The 23,621-nt window shown below is 41.5% G+C and overlaps 1 protein-coding gene across 1 annotated transcript in view; it reads right to left on the reverse strand.

Annotated features, from left to right (window-relative positions):
- Positions 1–23,621, reverse strand: part of STIM2 (stromal interaction molecule 2) — a 350,713-nt gene that overhangs the window by 75,322 nt on the left and 251,770 nt on the right. The window contains exon 4 of the mRNA XM_069202138.1: positions 12,822–12,933. Within this exon, the coding sequence (XP_069058239.1) occupies positions 12,822–12,933 (112 nt within the window). The remainder of the gene's footprint in view (positions 1–12,821; positions 12,934–23,621) is intronic.

Raw genomic sequence — 23,621 nt, forward strand, 5'->3', positions numbered from 1 at the left:
TCTCATTGTCTAATCAGTCTGCAATCTGCTTGAAGGCACGGAGAGTGTGCCGGGGACTTGTGTGCTGATGTTGTATACTTTCAGGTTGTGGAGAAATAAGTTGGCCTTTAACAGAGGACCCTTTCATGTTCCTTGTGCCACTACATCTTGAATGAACCATTCACCTTGCTCATGTCAGTGTGGGGATTAGGCCTAAACTGGTTTTTGATGGAGAACAGCGGAGTAGTTCATAGGAATAGCATAGCATATAGATGTGCTTGATGTGGCACAATGTTTTCACATTTCATATTTATGGTAGTGCGCTTTGTTTTTTTTTTTTTAAACATTTCCTACAACAATCTCCCATGGCGAAGGGGGTATTTTGAAATTTTTCCTGCCCCCTTTCCACCATGGTTTTCTAGGTGGTGATTGGAAATGAAAGCTGACCTATATGTCCACCCATCTAAATTAAGTGGAGAGACACACAGGTCAACCCCTGACAGCTCTTACTCTGTCAGAATGGTGAAACCACAGTGGACGCTAAGCAGTCTCCGCTGTCAGTAAACCAAGGGTCTGCCAGCATTTAAATTGGGCTGTTGGACCTTTATGAAGGCAGAAACATGTCAGCACAGTGGAAAATGTGCAGTCCAACGCCGTCGTATAGGAGTCCTCTCAAGCACCCAAGCAGACAGTGCGCATTTCAACACTGCTCTGGGGGGAAGGAATAGGGGGGGGGGTAGAGTTGGGGAGGCCAGCACTTGTTCTCCACCAGCCTTTTGATGGTGGCTGAACTGCCATGAAAAGGCTGGTAGAGAACATGGTTATAATCAACAGGGCGACGCTGACTTCAGTGCTGCCCTGGCTGCTCATAACCAAGGCTGCAGTCAGCCCGTCGGAAGCAGAGATCCTGGTAGAGATGACAGTCTTTTGGTGGTCTGACCGCCAGACTTGAAATGTGGCGGTCAGACCGCCACCCCGAGTCTGGAAGTCTTGAGACCGCCAAATTGATAATCTGGCCCTATATCTTGACTAGGTTTGAGGATCATACCATAACTCTTATTCCACCATCCTCTTCCTTCAAACTGGGCAGCACTGGATGACACTCAAATAGGTTAAAAACAAAAATTGAAACAATCTTTGGTAACTTTTGATGGCTTAAGAATCAACACCCAATCTCTTTCTTTTTTTCATTTGATCTATGTGCTTTGTCATGATATTTCTTACCACAACATTTATTCTCAACAATGCGCCTCCTCACTTCATAGACACCATTCTTACTTCCTTGCTTCAAAGCGGCCAACTGATTTTTATAACATTTTTCACAATTAACATTAAATGGTGATACCATTGTAACTGTATGCTGAGTTTTATGATAATAGCATATTTTTTATAGAGATAGCTGACCACATCCAGGTTTTAACTAATTGCATTCTGCATGCCTTCTTTTAAAAATGTATTTGTCTCCTCTACAAGAGCGTTCACAGAAGGAAAATACAGAGACACTTCTTGCTGTTCAATACCATGTCACTTCAAAAAGTCCACTATTTCCTCAGATACAAATTGAGTATAATTTCCTGACAAAGGCACTTTGTACTTAATACTCAGGATCAGTTCCAAAAAAAACCTCAACAGCAGCATTCGTAGTGGGATTCTGTAAAAATGCATAAAGGATCCACTTAGAAAATTAGTCAGTAAGAACTACTAAGAATCTCGTATCTTTCATCAATAAATTACACCGTCCTGCAAAAATCAATTGAAGCTTACTCCCAAGGTCCACTCTGAGTATCAGTTACATTCATTGATCTTTAGGTGTCTTCCAGTATTTGTCTGAAAACAAACAATACTTACAATCATTAACAACTGCATCAAAGGTACTCCAAAGGGAAGGCCAAAAGTAATGCTGTTTAAGCAGTGGTTTGGTGGCAGTGCGTCCTGAGCACTCCATGTCTGCCAATTTAATCAGCTTTTCTCTCTAAGCTTCTGGCGGGACAAATAAACCATTGTGTACAAGATTACACTTTATCACACTGCGCTTAAAGACACATGAGCAAACGTCCTCATGGTAACATCTAGATTTCTATCAGAAAGTCAACCAACCACAAAAAATGTTTTTGACACATTTCTTTAGTGTCTTTGCTACACAAGTTTCATTCCATTCAAATTCAATGATGGCCCCCCTACAATTTTCAAGAGAATCAATAGTAGTTATCACACATTCCAGTTTATCCATAATCATATTTTCGTGCCTGTCATTTTGTGGTATTACTGAAAGGCAATCCACCCTTATGTTTTTACCTCCAGAAATACACCTAATATGGAAATGTAATTCTTGCACACAATAAATGAACTCAACTAGTCTTGATGATACCCTTCCTGCTCCACATCCATCCAGCATACACGATAAAGGCTTGTGATCAATTATGAAGTCAAAGGTCTTCCTCTACAAATAAGCCTTGCGTCTCTAAACTGTCCTCACATGCCAGTGCACCTCTCTATTGTACTGTAATGGGGTCCTGAGCCCCTCAAATCAAGTGAAATTAACACAACTGTGTGTTATTCCAGCTTTATAATTTGGCTAAAAACAGCGAACACTGCTATTGAAATTGCATCTACAGTTAGAATGCATTTGCCTTTGCAATCGGCTTGAATGCCGGTGCATTCACAATCAATCTTCATACCCTAAAATGCAATTTGTTGCTCATCAGATCATATAAAATATTCACCGTTCTTCAAAAATCTTCTAAACGTTTCTACATGCACTTCGCAGCTGTAAATAAACCTCGCATTATACTCTCCTAAACCCACAAAAAACCTTTGAGCATCTTTATCATGTAGCATCTCTGCCTTTTTCATAGCATCTACCAGATTATCTTTTGGAACAATACTATTAGAAATGGAGTCTCTAGTTGGCAAAGGTATACACCATTATCCAGTTAGGGATCACAATCCTAGTCAGCGTAAGTCACAAGCCAATCTAAATTATCCTGTGCCCACTCTCCAGTAGCTTCGCACTGAGCAGTCAGGCTTAACTTAGAAGGCATACCATAACACAGTAAAAACACCACAAAAAGACACCACACAGGTTTAGAACAAATAGAGAATGTTTATCAGAATAAAATACTGTTGTAATGAGGAAAATCCAATGTACACAAGCAAAGTTATGAACTTTAAAGGTTAAATCCAACTAAAGCGCATAGGAACACAATAGCTCCGACTGAGGCTACAAGAATGTCATTGACGGAGTCGTTCCCAACAATCCGACATCACTGGAGCCAGTCATCGAGTCACATGGAGCCCCAGGGACAATACCTTTTGAAACGAAGAACAAGGAAGTCGCACAGAAGCGGAATGAGGAGTCGCTGGAGTTGGTGAGGCATCAGTCCCTTACGGCTTCCAAGAAAAGAAAATTGGTTCCCTGCTATGAAGCAGGCGGAGGTGAGGCATCTGTTCCGTCCGGAAGCATGGTGGGGGGGAGGGGAATGATGTGGCATAGTCAGTGATGCGTCAATTACTTGTGACCCTGTGGGGGCACTGGTGCCAGTCCGTCAGGACATGATGTGTCGCAATGACCCCGAGTGATGTCAGTGGAGTAGTGGCAACGTAGGACTTGTGTTGCAGGCCACAGTCTTTGCGTGAAGTGAGGTCCACGGAGCAGAAGCATCCCTGAGGTCGTTCCGGAGTCGTTAGAGACGGATACTAGCAAAAGGCTAGTAGTTGAAGTCTTTACTGTCCCCGAGACTGCAGAACAGGAGGCAAGCTCAATTCAAGCCCTTGGAGAGCACTTCTGGAGGAAGGCAGAGTCCTTCCAGCACAGTCAGAGGGCAGCAGTCCTTCTCAGCAAAGAGTCCTTTGGGCAGCCAGGAAGGTCTTCTGACAGAGTTCAGGTGCAGGTCCAGAAGTGTCTGAGTTGGTGGGGTCAGACAGCCAGTTTAAATACCCAAAATTGCCTTTGAAGTGTGTGTGTGTGTGTGTGTGTGGGGTTGGGGGGGGGCTTCAAAGAGTGGTTTAGAAGTGCACACGTTTCAGACCAGTCTTTTCTGCAGGGTTGTGTGAGGGGTTATCAGTCCTTTGTGTAAGGGCAGGTCATTGGCCTTTAAAATGTAAGTGTCAGGCCCTCCTGGTTGCATTAGGGAGTCTCAGGTTGAACTATTTTTAATACTTGACACTGAACAGGTGCTCTGTTCAGTTGAAAAGTGGAGGGGCAATAAAAGATGCCTTTAAATCTTGTTCTTATGTCACATGTGCTCTGTGTTCACAGACAGAGGTCAAAAGTCAGTTTGTCTTACAATTAATTTTCCTTCTGACTGCAGAGTTCCATGACTTTGTAAGGTGAACTGTGTGACCTGTTGCTTAGAATGTAAAATAAAAGGATATAGGGTGTCAGGTTTTTCCTTACCCACAACATTCAAATGACTAAGTCAACTGTGCAAACATTTCAAAATATATTTCAAATAGTTGTGAAGCCCTTTTTCATATTTCTGGGTGATTAACAAATATTTTAATAGAATGAAAACAAATCAGAATACTTTGTGTTGATGTGCAAACGATGTTTTCTGAAACCCAATTTTCAAAAATTAATACACTATGTAGTTTTATCAGTAAAGCTCCAAGTTAGTGGAGAGGTTTTTAGACATTTCTTGGAAAGTTACTGTGTGTAGATGACAATATGTTAGCACATCATGGTTTAGTAACATATTTATTAAAACTGAGTGTTTAAACAAACTGAGAAACACTCCTGCCCTAATGGCAATGTTGTTAGTAAACTAAAAGAAGTCCTAGGTTACGTGGGCTAGACGTCATGGGTATGTGGGCTAGATTCTTTTGATGCATGTAGCAAACTTTAGTCTACTTAATTAAAAAAAAAGAGGGTTTTTTGTAATGCAGAAATGCTGAACTCACATATTTGAAGGTGCAATCATATGTGAGAATGAAGAAAAAGGTGGCTCTGTAAATTATTTGCCAAGGATCACATAATTTGGGACCTGTTTATGGGTCAAGTACATTACAGCTAGGTCGAGTAGATCACTTAAATTACTTGACGGACAGGTCTAGTAATAATTTTATGATTTTTCGAGCCCTGCACCCTTCCAGCCCAGGACGACCCATTCAGTATGCAGATGAATGCAGATGTGACTGAGTGTTCTGTGTTTGTGGTTGACTGGGTGAAATGCACAAGGGAGCTGCCAACCAGCACAGACCAGATGTGGACCGGAGACAGGCTGTAAGGCACAGATGGTTTTAAGTGCAGAGAAATGTTCACTTTCTAAAAGTAGCATTTCTAAAATAGCTATATAAAATACAACCTCACCAATGAGCAGGAATTTCTATTACCATTCTGACCATACTAAATATGATCTGGTTACCCCTTTCAGATCAGAATCTACCACTCAAAAAAGTATATGAGGGCAATCCTAATGCTAGTCTATGAACGGAGCAGGCCTCACAGTAGTGGAAAACGAATGTAGGTTTTCACTACCAGGACATCTAAAACACATATGTATATGTCCTGACTTTTACCTACAAAGCACCCTGCCCTAGGGGTTACCCAGGGCTTACTTAGGGGTGCCATATGTAGAAAAAGGGGAGTTTAAGGCTTGGCAAGTACTTTTAAATGCCAAGTCGAAGTGGCAGTGAAACTGCACACATGCCTGGCAACGGCAGGCCTGGGACATGGTTAAGGGGCTACTTATGTGAGTGGCACAATCAGCATTTCATTTACAGGCTCTGGGTACATGTAGTGCACTTTACTAGGGACGTATAAGTAAATCAAATATGCAAACTGGTATGAGCCAATGTTGCCATGTTTTTAGGGAGCAAGCACATGCACTTTAGCACTGGTTAGCAGTGGTAAAGTGTCCAAAGTCCTAGAGCCCCCAAAAATTTGAAAAAGAAGAGGAGGAAGGCAAAAATGTTTGGGGTGACCCCTAAGAGGCCATTTTCCAACAAATACCATGTACCGTAATGTCGTAACCTAAATACACAACTCCCTTCCTGTTGAATTTGCATTTTTTTCTGTACACACATTCATGTGATGTCCCTCAAGTATTTTTAAAACCATGTCCGGCCACCTGTTGTCGTCTTCTACTGTTTTGGCAAATATCAAAATATCATCTTGGAATTCTTGCAAAAAGATTGGCCATTAGCTTTTGAAACACGCTGGCTGGGAAGGTCAGCCAAACAGTAACCTTAAATATCAGTATGCTCCATATGGCAAGTCAAAAACAGTTAAATCGCATGAAGCCTCAGATAAAAGCAGTGTGATACTAAGCAGTTTTTATATTTATTATAGAAGAAAAAATGTGCTCCTCCAATTGCAGATAATAATTGCTGTATTTTAGGAAGTGGATGAGTCAATCACCAAATTTTAGTTAAGGATAGCCAAGATTAGCCTGATTTTTTTAAATGTGATGAGAACTGCTGAGACCCACTCTGATGTATTAGTGATCAATTAGTATATTTCATGCAAGCTACCTACATGTTTCTGAAGACTGTCTCTGGTGCTCGAACGCACTGAGTGAACCTTATGAACTGGAACAAGCCAGTGTTTCAGTTTTAAATTGTGCTTAAAACCTTTGGCACACCCTATTGAAAAATCAATAAATAAAAAATCCCCAAAATCACAAATAAGTCAAGATCATTACTGATAGTTAATATGGGAGATTCACCCAAGGAAATAGAACAATCAGATGCGGGTTTTAATATAATAACCATGTTCCCTAAATCTTGCCATCCTAGAATGTCCTTACCTTTTCCCGCCACATATTTTGATTTCTATAGAACGACCCAAGAGCTCTGATCTGACATAAAAATAGCCACTGTTATTTAAAATTTACTAAATCCTTTGAGACTAACTTTAGAATTTTGGTATTCAATAACTTTCAATTTGTTAATCCTTATTCAGACAATATAAGTATTAGAGAACCTGAATCTGCTAGAACTAGCATGCCTATTTTTCCTACATACGCCCATGATAATGATTCTTTAAAAGGTATGTGTTAGAAATGGGGTTTTTGGTTGGCAGTCAGGTTACCCTCTGTCCAAGCAAGAACCCTCACTCTAGTCAGGGTAAGTCACACACAGTCCAAATTATCCTGTGCCCACCCTCTGGTAGCTTGGCACTGAGCAGTCAGGCTTATCTTAGAAGGCAATGTGTAAAGTATTTGTGCAATAAATCATACAATACCACAATATAGCACCACAAAAATACACCCCACAGTGTTTAGAGAAATATATAATATTTATCTGGATAACTGCAGATCAAAACGAATAAAGATGCAATGTGAAATTGTTGAGATATCACTGAAAAGTGATATTAAGTGTCTTAAGTCTTTAAAAAGCAAACAAAGTCTCTTTCAAGCACAAATTACCTGGTTTAAAGTGGAAAATCTCCGCCCAGGGCCGCAGAAGAAGAGATACGTGGAAAAATGGTGTGTGCGTCTATTTCTCCCCTGCACACACGGACTTGCGTCGTTATTTTTCACGCGGGGAAGTCGTGCGTCGTTTTACGGCACACGGACAGTCTCTCTCTGTGGTTCGCGGGATTACCAGGTGTCCCGGGGTCTGTGCATGGATTCTTCGGCTTGTTTTCCGGCTGCGCGTCGTTCCGGGAGGCTGTGCGTGGAATTTTCGTTCTCACGGCAGGCGTCGCGTCGATTTCCCCTCTGGAAGTCTCGCGGCGTCGGTGTGCGGCGATTCTCTCGCCGCGGAGCAAGCTGTGCGTCGAAATTGTCGGCGCACGAAGAGTCCAAATGAAAAAGAGAAGTCTTTTTGGTCCTGAGACTTCAGGGAACAGGAGGCAAGCTCTATCCAAGCCCCTGGAGAGCACTTTTACAGCCAGACAAGAGTTCAGCAAGGCAGCAGGCCAACAGCAAGGCAGCAGTCATTTGTAGAAAGCAGACAGGTGAGTCCTTTGAGCAGCCAGGCAGTTCTTCTTGACAGAATGTAGGTTCTGGTTTCTTCTACAGCAAGTGTCTGAGGTGGTAGGGCAGAGGCCCTGTTTTATACCCAAATGTGCCTTTGAAGTGGGGGAGACTTCAAAGAGTGGCTTAGAAGTGCACCAGGTCCGCTTTCAGTTCAATCCTGTCTGCCAGGGTCACAGTAGGGGGTGTGGCAGTCCTTTGTGTCAGAGCAGGCCCCCCACCCTCCCAGCCCAGGAAGACCCATTCAAAATGCAGATGTATGCAAGTGAGGCTGAGCACCCTGTGTTTGGGGTGTGTGAGTGAATGCACAAGGAGCTGTCAACTAAACGTAGCCAGACGTGGATTCTAAGGCACAGAAAGATTTAAGTGCAGAGAAATGCTCACTTTCTAAAAGTGGCATTTCTAAAATAGTAATATTAAATCCAACTTCACCAGTCAGCAGGATTTTGTATTACCATTCTGGCCATATTAAGTATGACCTTCCTACTCCCTTCAGATCAGCAGCTGCCACTTCAACAATGTGTGAGGGCAGCCCCATGTTAGCCTATGAAGGGAGCAGGCCTCACAGTAGTGTAAAAACGAATTTAGGAGCTTTACACTACCAGGACATGTAAACTACACAGGTACATGTCCTGCCTTTTGCCCACACAGCACCCTGCTCTAGGGGTTACCCAGGGCACACATTAGAGGTTACTTATGTGTGGAAAAAGGGGAGCTTGAGGCTTGGCAAGTACGTTTAAATGCCAAGTCGAAGTGGCAGTGAAACTGCACACACAGGCCTTGCAATGGCAGGCCTGGGACAAGGTAAAGGGGCTACTTGAGTGGGTGGCACAACCAATGCTGCAGGCCCACTAGTAGCATTTAATCTACAGGCCCTAGGCACATACAGTGCACATTACTAGGGACTTATAAGTGTATTAAATAGTCCAACTGGGTATGATCCAAAGTTACCATGTTTAAAGGGAGAGAGCTTATGCACTTTAGCACTGGTTCGCAGTGGTAAAGTGCGCAGAGTCTAAGAGGCAGCAAAAACAGTCCAAAAAGTGGAGGGAGGCAGGCAAAAAGTTAGGGGTGACCACCCTAAAGCATGTCAGGTCTAACAGTATGCATACCCTGAATATGTTCACTTTCATCAACTGTAAGCAACACATTTTTAAACATCTCTTGGTTAATTGCATCCGTAGAATTCACTAGATTCACATTACCTTTCTTGCATTGTCTGTTAGACAAACACTTTGAAAACTGCAGAAGTTCTTACAAAAATTGCATAGTTTGCTAATAGTTGGACAGATTAGGCTATTGCCCTCATGCTATTTCCATCCATACCAATAGCATGTAGAAAATGTTTATCACTGTCTTTACTCTTTTCTTTCTCATGTACAGTGCACACTGCACTGCATCAGAATCATCCACTGCAAGAGCCTTCTCTGACACAACCGTGTCTCTTTCCTCCCAAAGGTGGTGACCTCATTTTATTTGGGACAAACTGTCACCCTGCCCACCTTCTTTGCTCCCCTGCATCCCTCTATACAAGAGCAACTCCACTGACTGTACCTAAAAAGAGTGACTTGGGTAGCTATTTAAAGGTACGAAATCTGCAGCTTGAAGTCTCTATTAGATGAATAAGTTACTTACCTTTGGTAATACATTATCTGGTAGAGACTACATGTAGCTTCAGATTCCTTACACCACCCATGCCTCCCTGCTTTGCCAACTTATTTGCTAGGGTCAGGGTGATCCCTTTCAGGGCCCTAAATTTGACATGCAATTGTCACTTTGCTTAATGGCTCTGCGCTCCTGTTGTTTAAAGTCGTGGAGAAAGTAACTGATGACCGTGTGCCTGGGTGGCACCTATATAGGTGACCACGTGTCACAACCGGCACCAATAACGCCACATGGAACCGAATGGAGCCACTCAACGGCATGCGCAGGTGTATTGCTCAAGCAGAAGTTTCTGGATCCTGCCTGATGCCTGAGAAATTCAAAGCTAAGGAATCTGCAGATAGAAGCCTTTCACAGATGCTTTAAACTCTCTATTTGGAGCTCTTCATGGGTTCCAGCTGACACATTTCCTCGCCTATCCCCATCCCAATTCTGAGATTTAGAATAGGGATTTTTCCTTTACAGAACGTACTTTATACATTTGTTCTGATGTTATTTGATTATATTGTTTTATTGATTGACTGATGATTACGTATGCATATTCAATAAAGATTCTATGTCAGGGGTGAGAATTAGCCTCTTTCTTTCCGTTTATTACTCAGCAGCGTTTAAGGAACAGAACCACCTTTCCCATAACACCACTGGAAAAGACTACAAAATGTAACAACCAGTAAACACTCCCCCCAAACCTTGATGTCCATATAATCCACCCTTCTGCCAGACGCTTCCTTTTTCTTTCCGTCTTCATGAAAAGATAAGTGGTTCCATTATTCATTGTACAGTTCTTCTTGCGATGTGTTGATTTTGCCTAGGTGCATGTGTGAACTGTGCAGATTTCCCCACTGTGGGAGCATCAGAACTGATGCTTTACTATTGTTTATCGGATGCGCTGGTCATCACGCCAAATTGATTCATTATTCATTCATTATTACCCAAAATCATATTCTGCGTTTCTGAATTTCATTTACCTTTGTTAGATCTTGGAAGTCTGGAATTACGCCTCAAGCTTTTATCTTGAAAAATACCCCAAATTGTGCACCAATCGTTGTGATCATCTTCTTTACATTGTTATTTTCTGATCATTTCTAGTGATTATCTTTATGGCCCCAAGGAAGCGAATGAGGTCGCGAAACAAGTTTTGTCCTGTAACTTTATAGATCAGAAGTGGCCTTCGAAGATTGATTGAGATAGTTTCATATCCAACAATTGATCAATCCTATCAAATCCTTTTGTAAAACCAAGACTTGACATTAGACTTATTTGTTGAGCCATAATTATGTTTTGCTTTTGTAAACCCAATACTTTAAATAAATAATTGGCCAAAAAATTTTCCACCTGTTGATTTTATTGTATTATGATTCTGGACCTCAAAATACTTCTTTTGTTTTTTACTTTAATTAGTGGGATGTGAACATTGTTTTGAATCTTTTTCAATCATGGCAGACAAATTCTCTCCTGTGAGGAGTTGTCAGCAAAGTTAGCAATGCTGTGGTGTCGGATTTCTTGTCGTAGTGTCTTGGATGTGAGAGCCTTTGACATTTTGAGCCGGGTTTTTGCCCCACAGGTAGGACACTTCTATGTCTCCAGGAGAACTAAAACTGATTCCAGAGTAATATCTTATCCGGCCTTCAACAAGGTTCCCAAATTGTGTGTAGTGTGTTGCCTTAAGGCATGTGAGAATGAGACAGAGGACATACGAAAATCTTTCAAAGCGGTCTCATCGCCCACCATCATTTGCGGGGTCCGCTGGGTTGTACAAGTGGCAGGCATTAATGTAGAGCTCTTCGGAGCCCATTCCGTCAGAGGGGCCATGGTCTCAAAAGACTTTCTTCTATGGAATGGAGGTTATCATTAATGTGGCTGATTGGTCATCAGACTGTGTTTAAAAGATTTTACTTTAAACCAGTGGTAAATATGGCATCCTTGGTGGTGGACATGCTTTAAACAAGCATAATCCTTGCTTCTCGTCCTGACATAGAATAAAAAACATTCTTAGCTATCATGATGGAAAGTTTCAATTCTATTAAGTACACAGAGGCAAGGATTATTCCTGCCCATGCATGGGATGCTCTTTCCTTTCCCGAGTGAAGAAGTCTGCCTCTTGACACGATTAATAGTAAATACTATATTTTCTTTGGGTTAATGATCTGTCATATTGTTGCTTTGTGGAACTGAAGATGTGTCAGTGATGATGTTCTTGTTGTGGTTTTTGAATTGTCTTGCAAGTATTTATGCTAAACCGATAGGTGTTGAAGATTTACTGAATACCATTTTGTTCTTTATCTTCAGGTAACAATTATACTAAAGGTGAATAATACACTCACAACAACTCTCATCATTGACTGGAAAATAATAATTAAAATGTAAATGATTTGTTGATTGATATACAGCTCCTCGTTAATCTCATCTATAACCAAAGTCTGTCGCCAAGTGGTGCTGGGTTACTGCCCTGATGAGATGACAAATCTGACTTCGTAAACCAATATTTTGAATCTCCGAGCTCCACTACTATGTTCAAATAGCCCACCAGGATAATCCAGCCAGCTAATGGGAGTTTGATGTCCATGCAGCGCACCATCAAGAACAAATGGCCCTTTGCTTTCCACATCAGCCGCAAGATGTCCATAAACATTTTAAGAACCCCACTGGGCATAGGGTAAAGAACACACAATAAAACAAGTCTATCAATTGGTAAAGCTGTACAGGAAATCGATATGTCAAAAGCAACCCCCTTCTTTTTCTTTACATTTCACTTTCTGACCCAATACAACTTTGAAAAGAAAAACAGTTGATACAAATCAAATGCAAGACAGATCAACTAAACCAGACTCCACTTTAAAATTACAAAGGAAAATAAACCATTCTTTAAATACGAAAATTCTAAAAAAAGAAATGAAAATAAATGATCTACAATTGTGGAACCGTTAAAACAGGAATAACCGGAAGTGGTGATAAAATAAGTGGAATACTGAACATGAGGGTCTGAGTAGTTCATATGCGTATTTACTTATACTTTTTCGTAATTTATAATTTAACCACAACGTGATTTGATGAAATTATTCTGAAGGATATTCGGTGGCAGAAACTAAGATTACCTTGCTGCAGAAATTATGCATAGAATAAGAAATTATTTTTTTCAAACGTGTAACCCAGTCAATTTCTGCAAATGTACATTTCCTTCACATGTACAGTCATATCTAACATATTTCAAGATGTTCTGCAAAATGCCCTTTAACCATAAACAAATGCCAAGAAACTCACCTGGGGAGAGTAGTTCCTTTGACAGTATGGTCTCTAAAAGTATTTTCATACTGGGGAAGTTCCACAAATTCATGGAGCCACTGCAGAGTGCCGTCCAACGTCCAGTTATGAACTGAAAAAGACAAGCAAGACTTCTCTTAAGTTTATGCGGGCTGATGAATTATAAAATAAGTTGCCAGCACCAGCTGGTAGTGTTTTAAAAGCATGCAAGTCTGAATATTGGCCCATTTACAGGGAGTGCAGAATTATTAGGCAAATGAGTATTTTGACCACATCATCCTCTTTATGCATGTTGTCTTACTCCAAGCTGTATAGGCTCGAAAGCCTACTACCAATTAAGCATATTAGGTGATGTGCATCTCTGTAATGAGAAGGGGTGTGGTCTAATGACATCAACACCCTATATCAGGTGTGCATAATTATTAGGCAACTTCCTTTCCTTTGGCAAAATGGGTCAAAAGAAGGACTTGACAGGCTCAGAAAAGTCAAAAATAGTGAGATATCTTGCAGAGGGATGCAGCACTCTTAAAATTGCAAAGCTTCTGAAGCGTGATCATCGAACAATCAAGCGTTTCATTCAAAATAGTCAACAGGGTCGCAAGAAGCGTGTGGAAAAACCAAGGCGCAAAATAACTGCCCATGAACTGAGAAAAGTCAAGCGTGCAGCTGCCACGATGCCACTTGCCACCAGTTTGGCCATATTTCAGAGCTGCAACATCACTGGAGTGCCCAAAAGCACAAGGTGTGCAATACTCAGAGACATGGCCAAGGTAAGAAAGGCTGAAAGACGACCACCACTGAACAAGACACACAAGCTGAAACGTCAAGACTGGGCCAAGAAATATCTCAAGACTGATTTTTCTAAGGTTTTATGGACTGATGAAATGAGAGTGAGTCTTGATGGGCCAGATGGATGGGCCCGTGGCTGGATTGGTAAAGGGCAGAGAGCTCCAGTCCGACTCAGACGCCAGCAAGGTGGAGGTGGAGTACTGGTTTGGGCTGGTATCATCAAAGATGAGCTTGTGGGGCCTTTTCGGGTTGAGGATGGAGTCAAGCTCAACTCCCAGTCCTACTGCCAGTTCCTGGAAGACACCTTCTTCAAGCAGTGGTACAGGAAGAAGTCTGCATCCTTCAAGAAAAACATGATTTTCATGCAGGACAATGCTCCATCACACGCGTCCAAGTACTCCACAGCGTGGCTGGCAAGAAAGGGTATAAAAGAAGGAAATCTAATGACATGGCCTCCTTGTTCACCTGATCTGAACCCCATTGAGAACCTGTGGTCCATCATCAAATGTGAGATTTACAAGGAGGGAAAACAGTACACCTCTCTGAACAGTGTCTGGGAGGCTGTGGTTGCTGCTGCACGCAATGTTGATGGTGAACAGATCAAAACACTGACAGAATCCATGGATGGCAGGCTTTTGAGTGTCCTTGCAAAGAAAGGTGGCTATATTGGTCACTGATTTGTTTTTGTTTTGTTTTTGAATGTCAGAAATGTATATTTGTGAATGTTGAGATGTTATATTGGTTTCACTGGTAATAATTAATAATTGAAATGGGTATATATTTTTTTTTGTTACGTTGCCTAATAATTATGCACAGTAATAGTCACCTGCACACACAGATATCCCCCTAACATAGCTAAAACTAAAAACAAACTAAAAACTACTTCCAAAAATATTCAGCTTTGATATTAATGAGTTTTTTGGGTTCATTGAGAACATGGTTGTTGTTCAATAATAAAATTAATCCTCAAAAATACAACTTGCCTAATAATTCTGCACTCCCTGTAGTGAGTCACAAATTAAATACTTTCATTTATGGGCAACAATCAGGGGTCACCAGGGGTAATCCCTGCTGCACCCCAGCTTGTGCTTTAGTAGCCCACGTTACATTTGCTACCCCTGGCTAGGGGGTAATGGAGGCAGCAGCGGAAGTAAAGCACAAGCCGGGTTCTTAAAACCATGTATTTCTAACGTACGTTCCACATTTGGTTAACCCAGTATGATCATTCTGGAGCAATGGCTCCTTTACCACTTTCACTACACAGGATTCTGGTGACTCAGTATTGATACTTTCGTTACAAACAAGGTGATGTATAAGTATCAAGAGAATTTGCAATCTTTCGAGCATGGCGACAAGGAGGGGGAGGGAAGAAGGAAGAAAGGGTGGATCTGTGCAGTTGTTTACCTTTAGCACATTGAACACCAGCAATTTCTCAGGGGACACATTACCTTTACTTCACTCAAATTACCTTGATGCAGCATATAACTTTTACTGTATCCAAACCTGACAGGAGGGCCCTTGCCTCAAAGTAGAGGAACATTTCTTGGCAAACCTAGTCTATCATGTGCCTCATATACTTCAGATTGGGGTTTTGCAGGCACTGAAGGGAGTACAGCATGCGCAATGAGTTTGACTCCTGCACCTGGACCCCTGCTATTCACATATATAGGCGTCAGTGGTTGTATGGGCAAGGGTCCCGACTGGCTGCTATCCACACCTATAGGCAAAGAGTGGTTTGTGTGGGCAAGGGTTCCGACCGGTTGCTTTCCATACCTGTAGGCAGAGTGTGGTTGTGTGGGCAAGGGTAGGACTGGCTGCTATCCACACCTATAGGCAGAGAGTGGTTGTGTGGGCAAGGATCCAGACTGACTACTATCCACACCTATGGGTACAGAGTGGCTGTGTCGGCAACGGTCCCAACTGGCTGCTATTCACATATACAGGCAGAGACAGTGGCTGTGTGGGCAAGGGTCCCGAATGGCTGCTATCCACACCTACAGGCAGAGACAGTGGTTGTTTGGGCAAGGGTCCCAACTGGTTACTATTCACATCTATAGGCAGAGAGTGGTTGTGTAGGCAAGTGTACGACTGGTCTGACTGGCTGCTATCCACACCTATAGGCAGAGTGGTTGTGTGGGCAAGGGTCCCGACTAGCTGCTATCCACACCTATAGGCAGAGAGTGGTTGTGTGGGCAAGGGTCCGCCTGGCTGCTATCCACATCTGTAGGCGGAGTGGTTGTGTGGGCAAGGGTCCAGACTGGTTGCTATCCACACCTATAGAAGGAAATGCTCAAAGAAACAAGCCCAAAGAGTGCTTTGAAGGACTTTGATATAATATATTTCACAAATCCTAGTTGTGGTTCACAGATTCCAGACCTGAATGGCTCAACCCCAGATTAACACGGACGCTGAGAATAATTACTGAAACTCCTTTTTAAAAAAAGTATGAGTTTTTAGTTGATTTTCTTCTGTCCTCCTGGTTTGCTGACGGTTTTTGCACTACTCATGTAATGTCTCAATTAATTTATTATCTTGATGGGTTACAGTAACTTACTGAAGTGTGAAAAAGCACTGCCTGGACTACACAATGACCAAACAGAGATCAAGAACGTGCGTGCCTCACAGGTAAGTCGTTAAAATGGATCAATTGTGAAAATAGACACTTCCAACTAGAAATCATTATTCGTGGTAACAAAAATCTCATCAAGTAGTTAAGAACTAGAATAATTTAGGCAAATACATAAAGGAACACCTATACCTCTCGTTTTATTCCTATAAACAAACTGTGCAAGAGAATAAATATATAGCACAGTTTCTCAGCAGGACGTTTGATACCAAGAAAACTCTCTAAAATGAGTGAAAACATCGACGTAGTGTTTGAAAGCATTTGTAAAGTTAAGAAACAATGTAAAAGGAACGTTTACCTGTACAGCACATATTTATGAATCAGCAGCAGTGTGGAAAATTACGGACCTTATTGGAATTGAGGGATTTAGAAAGCTTGGTAAATTGTTACTTTGACAATGGTATGGCTTGAATTTTTGAGCTAATAAAAATGCCTAGTTCTGCATAGCTGCTCATGTGGTTATTATTCCTTAATTATATGTTTATTGACAACCATTCATAAAATAATGGGAGAAAGTAAAATACCAGTGACCACCTTTGGGCCACACACCATCCCTGTCGCGTAACACCACCTTTTGGAAAATGCAAAGGCCAAAAAACATGTGGTGCGAAGAACAGTAAAAAAGTGCATATGGAACACACAAAAGTGGGTAAGAGTGTAAAGGGAACCTAAGGTATTCACTAGCATTAGAGAACCTTGGAAATTAATCTACAGTCCTGTTACTCCTGCTAATCAGGGCTGTTGACCAAGCTAGCTTCTACTCCATTTCCATTGGAACAGTACTGGGATGGTAATGCCCACTGCATGGTGTACAGCTGTGTACGCCTGCCCTGTGTGCCAGTACCTGATAACCTTGTTTTTGATTTTGACTTCAGTGCCCTTGCCACTGAAGGAGTGGTATAGCTGCTGTGGTTTCCAGACAGTCTGAATAGCTTTTCGCCCAGGAGTAGCCACAAAACGTCCTATATTGTTAGTGGAGCTGTATCGCTGGGAAGACTAGGCCCAATGCACCAGATGCAACTCTGCTGTTCAAAGCGCTCCAGGGTTGAGATTGTTTTCTTTACAAACAGATGCTCTACACTTTAAGGCATGTCAATGAATGTGGCTTAGATATCTATAAAGAATCAGCTGGAACGTATCATTGTGCATTAACACGGAGTGACAGCTCTGCCATACATCGAGCACCACTGTCTGCAGAGCTCAGGCCATACTTCAAATTCTATTTTAATGCGTCCAATCTGTCATTAAGCAAGTCAATAAACGTTTTTCTCATGTGATCTAGCGAGCTAATCGCCTTACGTTTTGCCAATGCCTATAACGTAAAGATGTAAAAAGTACAGAGGGTCAGGATGCCAGAAACAATTACTAAGGCTTACTGATTCAAGCTTCTTCAACTCCCTATTTGGAAGCGTCATAGGAAAAGCATTTGGCTTCTGCTTCAAGGAAGATGTTTGGACACACAGGAGTTGGATCACCCAGAGCAGGCCACTGACTTCTGGTAATCTGTCTGTGGAGTACAGGGTCAGAAAAGGGCTTCTCGGTGCACTGACATGATCCAAAAGACTCTCAATGAATGGAAGGAAAGATCTCATAGGGAGTGCTGCAACATCTCAGTCAAAAAAAATCATACTTCACATCTACAATCCAAAGCCTCAGCTGCTCTACATACTATGGTTGTATATGCTTCAAATCTACTTTGAAGCAGGCCAAAGGGGAAAGGGATGCCCATTCTGATGAAGCCTCTCCTAATGAAGCATCCAGGGCACTCCCATTTCTTAAGTCCAGCTATAAACCAAGCATCAGTGCTATAACTGGGAAGGCGGTTATCAGCATCTGAATCATAATCCCTTCATCAGGCATTGCTAAAGCTTCATATTCACAGCCAACAATCTCCTCCCTCTGGACAAGCATCTGAGCCCTATGGTCATTAAAGTTAACCTTAACCTTTTCCCTCACAACACAGATAATTTGTTACAAAGGCCATGGATTCCAGAATCAGTGGGCCTCACTCTGTGGATCTGTGTCAAAGGAGAAGCCGAACTAACAGAGGACCACACTATGACAGGTTTCAATTCCTTTTTTAAGTGCTGGAGTTCCTGGAAGCACCGTATTGACCCAGTGGGTGCAGGAGCCATCCCCAACAGATCCAGCATAGCACAGCAGCAGACCTCAAATGTGTGTGGGGGTCGGCCAATGGACCTGGAAACTCCGGTCTCATCTTTTTACAAAGTTGGAATCTTCTCTGACAGTGAGGAATAGTTCTGCATCAGAAATCACCATAGAGAACGCAAACTGTCCTGTGAGTAGGATACTTTCCTGGAAGACAGAGAACCTTGACTCCCTCTAGTGCTTTTTGTTTTTTGACTTTTTTTGTGGAGACAAACGTTTAGCAGTTTGTTCCCTTACAGGTGACTTACCTGTGGATGAAAGTGATCACTTAAGCATTTAACTGTGGGCCTGAGCAAGAAACACTTGGTGCCCCCATTGCCTGCTGGCCTTCGGGCACATGAAGGAAAAGGAATTGCCTCAATGTTGCTCTTGGATCAGAGTGTCATCGGGGACAGAAGTGGAGGCAGAGACATCATCTTGTCACAAGGTTTGAAACCTAAAAGTTTGGGAGGAAGTATCTGACCTAGTCGCTGTTTAATCCTGAGGAATTTAATTGGTGGCACAAAGAGCAGAACTGCGTCAATGTGAAAACAGGAACAGGCACCAGCGCACTAACTGCTGCCCAATATACACAGGTTTTATCATGTCAGGAGATGGAGTTATGGCTCAAGTCGCATAGTGTCACCTAGTGGTGCTGGAGACCTTTTCTGGGGAAAGCTTTTCAGAACCAGCCTGAAGCCTGGAAGCATGTCTGGAATCTGAGGGAATGTGAAAACACTTGTGAAAACCAAAAGCCACTTACAAACTAGAAACAATATAAGCAAAGCGATACATGCCAGATAAAAAGCACATGAAGCCAACTTCCTGAAATGTGAAAGCACTTGTGAAAACCAAAAGCCACTTACAAACTAGAAACAATATAAGCAGAGCGATACATGCCAGATAAAAAGCACATGAAATCTACTTCCTGAACTACTTGTACAGTTCTGAGGCTGTAAACACAACATAATCAGTTGATACAAGAGAAGGAAGATGAACCATATTATAAAAAATATGTATTTCCTGATTTCATCTCTTCTAGTTCAGATAAAAAAGTATAACACTGACAAATAAATCTAACTTTCCAGATAATTACTTCAGCTGTTACTTTGTGGAAAAGATGGTATTTTTTTAATGAAATGTTAAATATATGTATCTGTTTTGTACATGTACAGTATTTCCTGCTAGAAAATGTACAATACAAATAAAGCATATTCCTGGAGCAAAGCTTCTAATCTATGATATATACAGATCATTATTTTTGATGTTATAAAGTAGTAAACTAATAACTGTGGCATAATTCACTGTCAAGACCATAGCAAAAGGTGGAGATCAGATAACAAAACAGACTAACTTCAGACAAAATAGGATCTTGTTTAACCATTTTCTTTTGCACATGTGGCACAACATTGTAATTTGTCTATCAAAATACCCGTGTCAGTACATTCTACATATACCAATGGACAAATAGAACATAGGCCAGGCCCCGAAAAAACTAAAATGTTACTAGACCTGCATGTCAAGTAACTTGAATAATCTACTCAACCTAACTTTAATGTAGGTGACCCCCTGAACAGGTCTCAAATTGTGTGAGCCTAGGCAAATATTTTATTTCACAGAGACACCTTTTTCTTCATTCTCAAATGAGTGCACCTTCAAATATCAAAGTTCAGCATTTCTGCTCTACCAAAAAAAATAAATGTGGGATTAAATAGACTAAACATTTGCTCCATGTATAATAAGAATCTAGCCCACACATAGGGTACATATGATCCATGACTTGACTCTTAGGGCCCGATTACAACCTTGGCGGATGGGATACTCCGTCCCAAACGTGACGAATATCCCACCCGCCGTTTTGCAAGTTCCATAGGATATAATGGACTTGTAATACAGTGGACGGGATAACCATCACCTTTGTGATGGAGCACCCCATCCGCCAAGGTCAAACTTAGGCCCTTAGTTTGCTAAAAGCATTTCTATCAGGGCAGGAGCGTTACTCAGTTTATGTTTAAACATTCACTTTTAATAAATATATTACTAAAGCATAATGTGGTTGTATACTGTCATTTACAGACACTAAGTTTGCAAGAAATGTCCAAAAACCTTCTCACTAACTTGCAGTTTTACTGATAAAACTCTATAGTGTATTAACAATTCTCTGTGAAAATTGGGTTTTGGAAAACATTTTTATCATTCGCACATCACCAGGTAAAGTGTTATAACTTGTTTCCATCCTATTAAAATGTTTTTTTTTTTTTTTTTTACCCCAAACACACAGAAGTACAAAAAAGGGGTTTCACAACTAGTGAAATATATTTTGAAATGTTTGTACAGTTGACTTAAGCATATGTATGTAAAGAAAAACTTGACACTCTACAGCTTTTCATTTTAGACTCTCTGTACAGCAGGTATGACAGTTCATCTTACAAAATCTTGGAACTCTGCAGTCGGAAAGGAAAAGTAGTTGTAAGAAGACAAATTGACTTTTGACCTCTCTCTCTGAACTCAGAGCAAATGTGACAAGATAAGAACAAGATTTAAAAGTGTCTTTGTTGCTCCTTCACTTTCTGACTGAACATAGCACCTGTTCTTTGTCAACGCAGCAAAAGGGGCGTGTAGATCCCAAAAATAGCTTGACCTGATAAAATATGACTCGCCATGGCAAGGGGCAAGTAGGTTTTTCAAGGCCTGTATTAATTTTGTGTTTATCATATAACCACCGAGGGTGTCTACCTTTGACATTGCTCAAGATGGAAAGGGTTCACTGCCCCCGGCGCACTAAGGAGGCACCTCTCCTACTGAAAGGAGAAAAACATTTGTAACCATCCAGGGACATCAATAAGTCAGGGGCTATTGAACAGTATAATGGGAAAAAGTGTGAGGAGCAAGCTACGAGTTCAGGGAGGGGAATTAAGATAGGAATGGGAAAATCACATTAGAGACTGTAAATGAAGATGAGAAGTAGCTCTGGAATTAGCCTGATATTTGCAACAAGGAGCATGAGATGGATTATGAGTAGATAGGCAAGAGGGGGAAGAAGGATAAGCAGAACATTCTCCTTATCTTCCGTACTGACTCAAGGCTAAAGGCTCTTACTAACTCAAGGCTGAAGAGGAGTGGGCCTGAAGTCTTAGCACAAGAGAGAAAGAGAGAAGGGCAACGACATATGTTTCAACACATCATTAGAATAAGACACTGCAGACTCTTATTAAAGTGCTTGAGTAGAGCGTAGATATATATATATATATATATATATATATATTTTTTTTTTTTTAAACAGTAACAACTGCACGAATTTCAATGCAAATCCATGAGCGTCACTTATGGGCCTTTGAACACGTACTTTTAATAAATATATTACTAAAGCATAATGTGGTTGCACACTATTTGTGCCTATTACGTCGTACCCCTAAGTACCTCAATTTGTGCCTCTTACTTCGTACAACTAAGTGGCTGAGATTTTCAATGGATACTGCTTTAACTTGAACAAATAACATTTCCTTTCCTCAGTATGTCAATTTACAGGTCAAGTGCCTGTGCTCGATGATGAATACATTTTCATTACATTCATATCGGGGAGCAGGAGACTTCAACTCTCCTTGTGGAGAAGATCTTTTTTTTTGCCCAACATTTGCAAGTATCTTATGAGTCTTCCCCAAGGAAGGCTCCCACCCATCAATGTCCCCTTCTCATGTCCCTTTGCTGATGATCATATTGCACTTTCACCATCAACAGACAGGTAAAAGAATCAATGAGACCTTTTTGGTGGAAAAACAGAAACACATCTCCATCAAGGGCATTAGATTGGAGTTTCCTCTGCCAGTGGCCTCCCCAGTACTCTGGTTACCATGGATCAGAACAGACTCTAGAAGTCTGCTTCTTGATCCATCCAGCACAAAACTTAAACAGGTCAGTTCTCGCTGACCTGCTCTTCAACTGACGAATCTCCAAACTCCTTTTCTGATTTTCCCCATCTATGGTGTCACCCCTCCGCTCAGCACCCATGCTTCAACGTGGTCAAATCTTAGAAGGGACCCATTGGGCAATGTAGCAAATTTCATGAAAATCCGCTCTGGTCTGCTAATCACAGACTCTTTTGAATAACTTGCACAACACTTAACTACTTCACAGCCGCAATGGAGTTACGTTTTTTAAACTAATTCACTGTGAAAAGGTTGCACCGCTTTCTCTGTATCCAACTATCCCACTTTTATGTACTATTTTACAAAGAATTGTGCATGCCCACGCTTTACTTTCCAAAAAGAAAAAGGAGAATCTGTCTTTTCTTTATGTACAGCTGAAAACAGACCAAACATCTACAATTTCCAACTATATATTTTCTACTTGAAATTCAGAATTACTGAATCTCTTCCATTGCATGGCTGTTGCTGTTGGCTTATGTGTTTCCTGTGGCCTAAAGCTCCAAACATACGAGATCCCAAATAAAGTCACTGAGATATGCCGTTTGTGGAAGAGCTACAGTCTTGCTGCAAGTTCGAAGGATCGTGCTCAGGAGAATTACACAGACTGCTGCCACAGTACGATTGATATCTCAAACCTTGCGGTGAGATGGGCTAATAACATTGTCTGAGGAAAGATGAGTAGGCCAGACCTCCAGGAATCAAGGTGCTGTATTCTTGTGTATCTTGGAGTTTTCTTGGTACTGAACATGTTCCTTCAATATAAAGAGCACAACTTGAAAGTTTGTTCCTGACCTGCTAGAGATCCTAAAAGCTTCTGTTCCAGGGAATGGGTTTGCATCCACACCTCTCAGCCGTAAGAGGTAAACCCTTAAAACGCAAAAAAGAGGCACAACCCAACATCAAGGACAAATTAGAAGACATCTCCCTTTCCTGTCAGTTAGGACTCCAGAACAGAATGATGGTCAGCTTCATCTAAGCACAAGCCTAGGGGATCCAGAACGTGTTAGCTCATATTACCGTGTGGAGTCTTCAAGAAGACTGAAGCTGTAAAATGCAGTCAGCATTTCAAACATCATCTATGTTTTTCCAGAGCTGGAAGCGTAAGCAAGGAGTAGTATTGGAACCAGATGCCACTATGCTTTGGGACTGGAGAGCTGTTTCAAAGGGAGATGCCTGAAAATCCTGCAAATTCAATATGGTGGAGTGTGGGAAACTGTTGGGGTCAGGGAGCATGAGAAGCTACAGAGAGACGTCACATTGTCTGAGGAACAAGAAGCTTTTGGGAGGTGTGACGCCACTATGCTAATTTAT

Source organism: Pleurodeles waltl, chromosome 1_2 (genome assembly GCF_031143425.1).
Source record: "Pleurodeles waltl isolate 20211129_DDA chromosome 1_2, aPleWal1.hap1.20221129, whole genome shotgun sequence".
NCBI lineage: Eukaryota > Metazoa > Chordata > Amphibia > Caudata > Salamandridae > Pleurodeles > Pleurodeles waltl.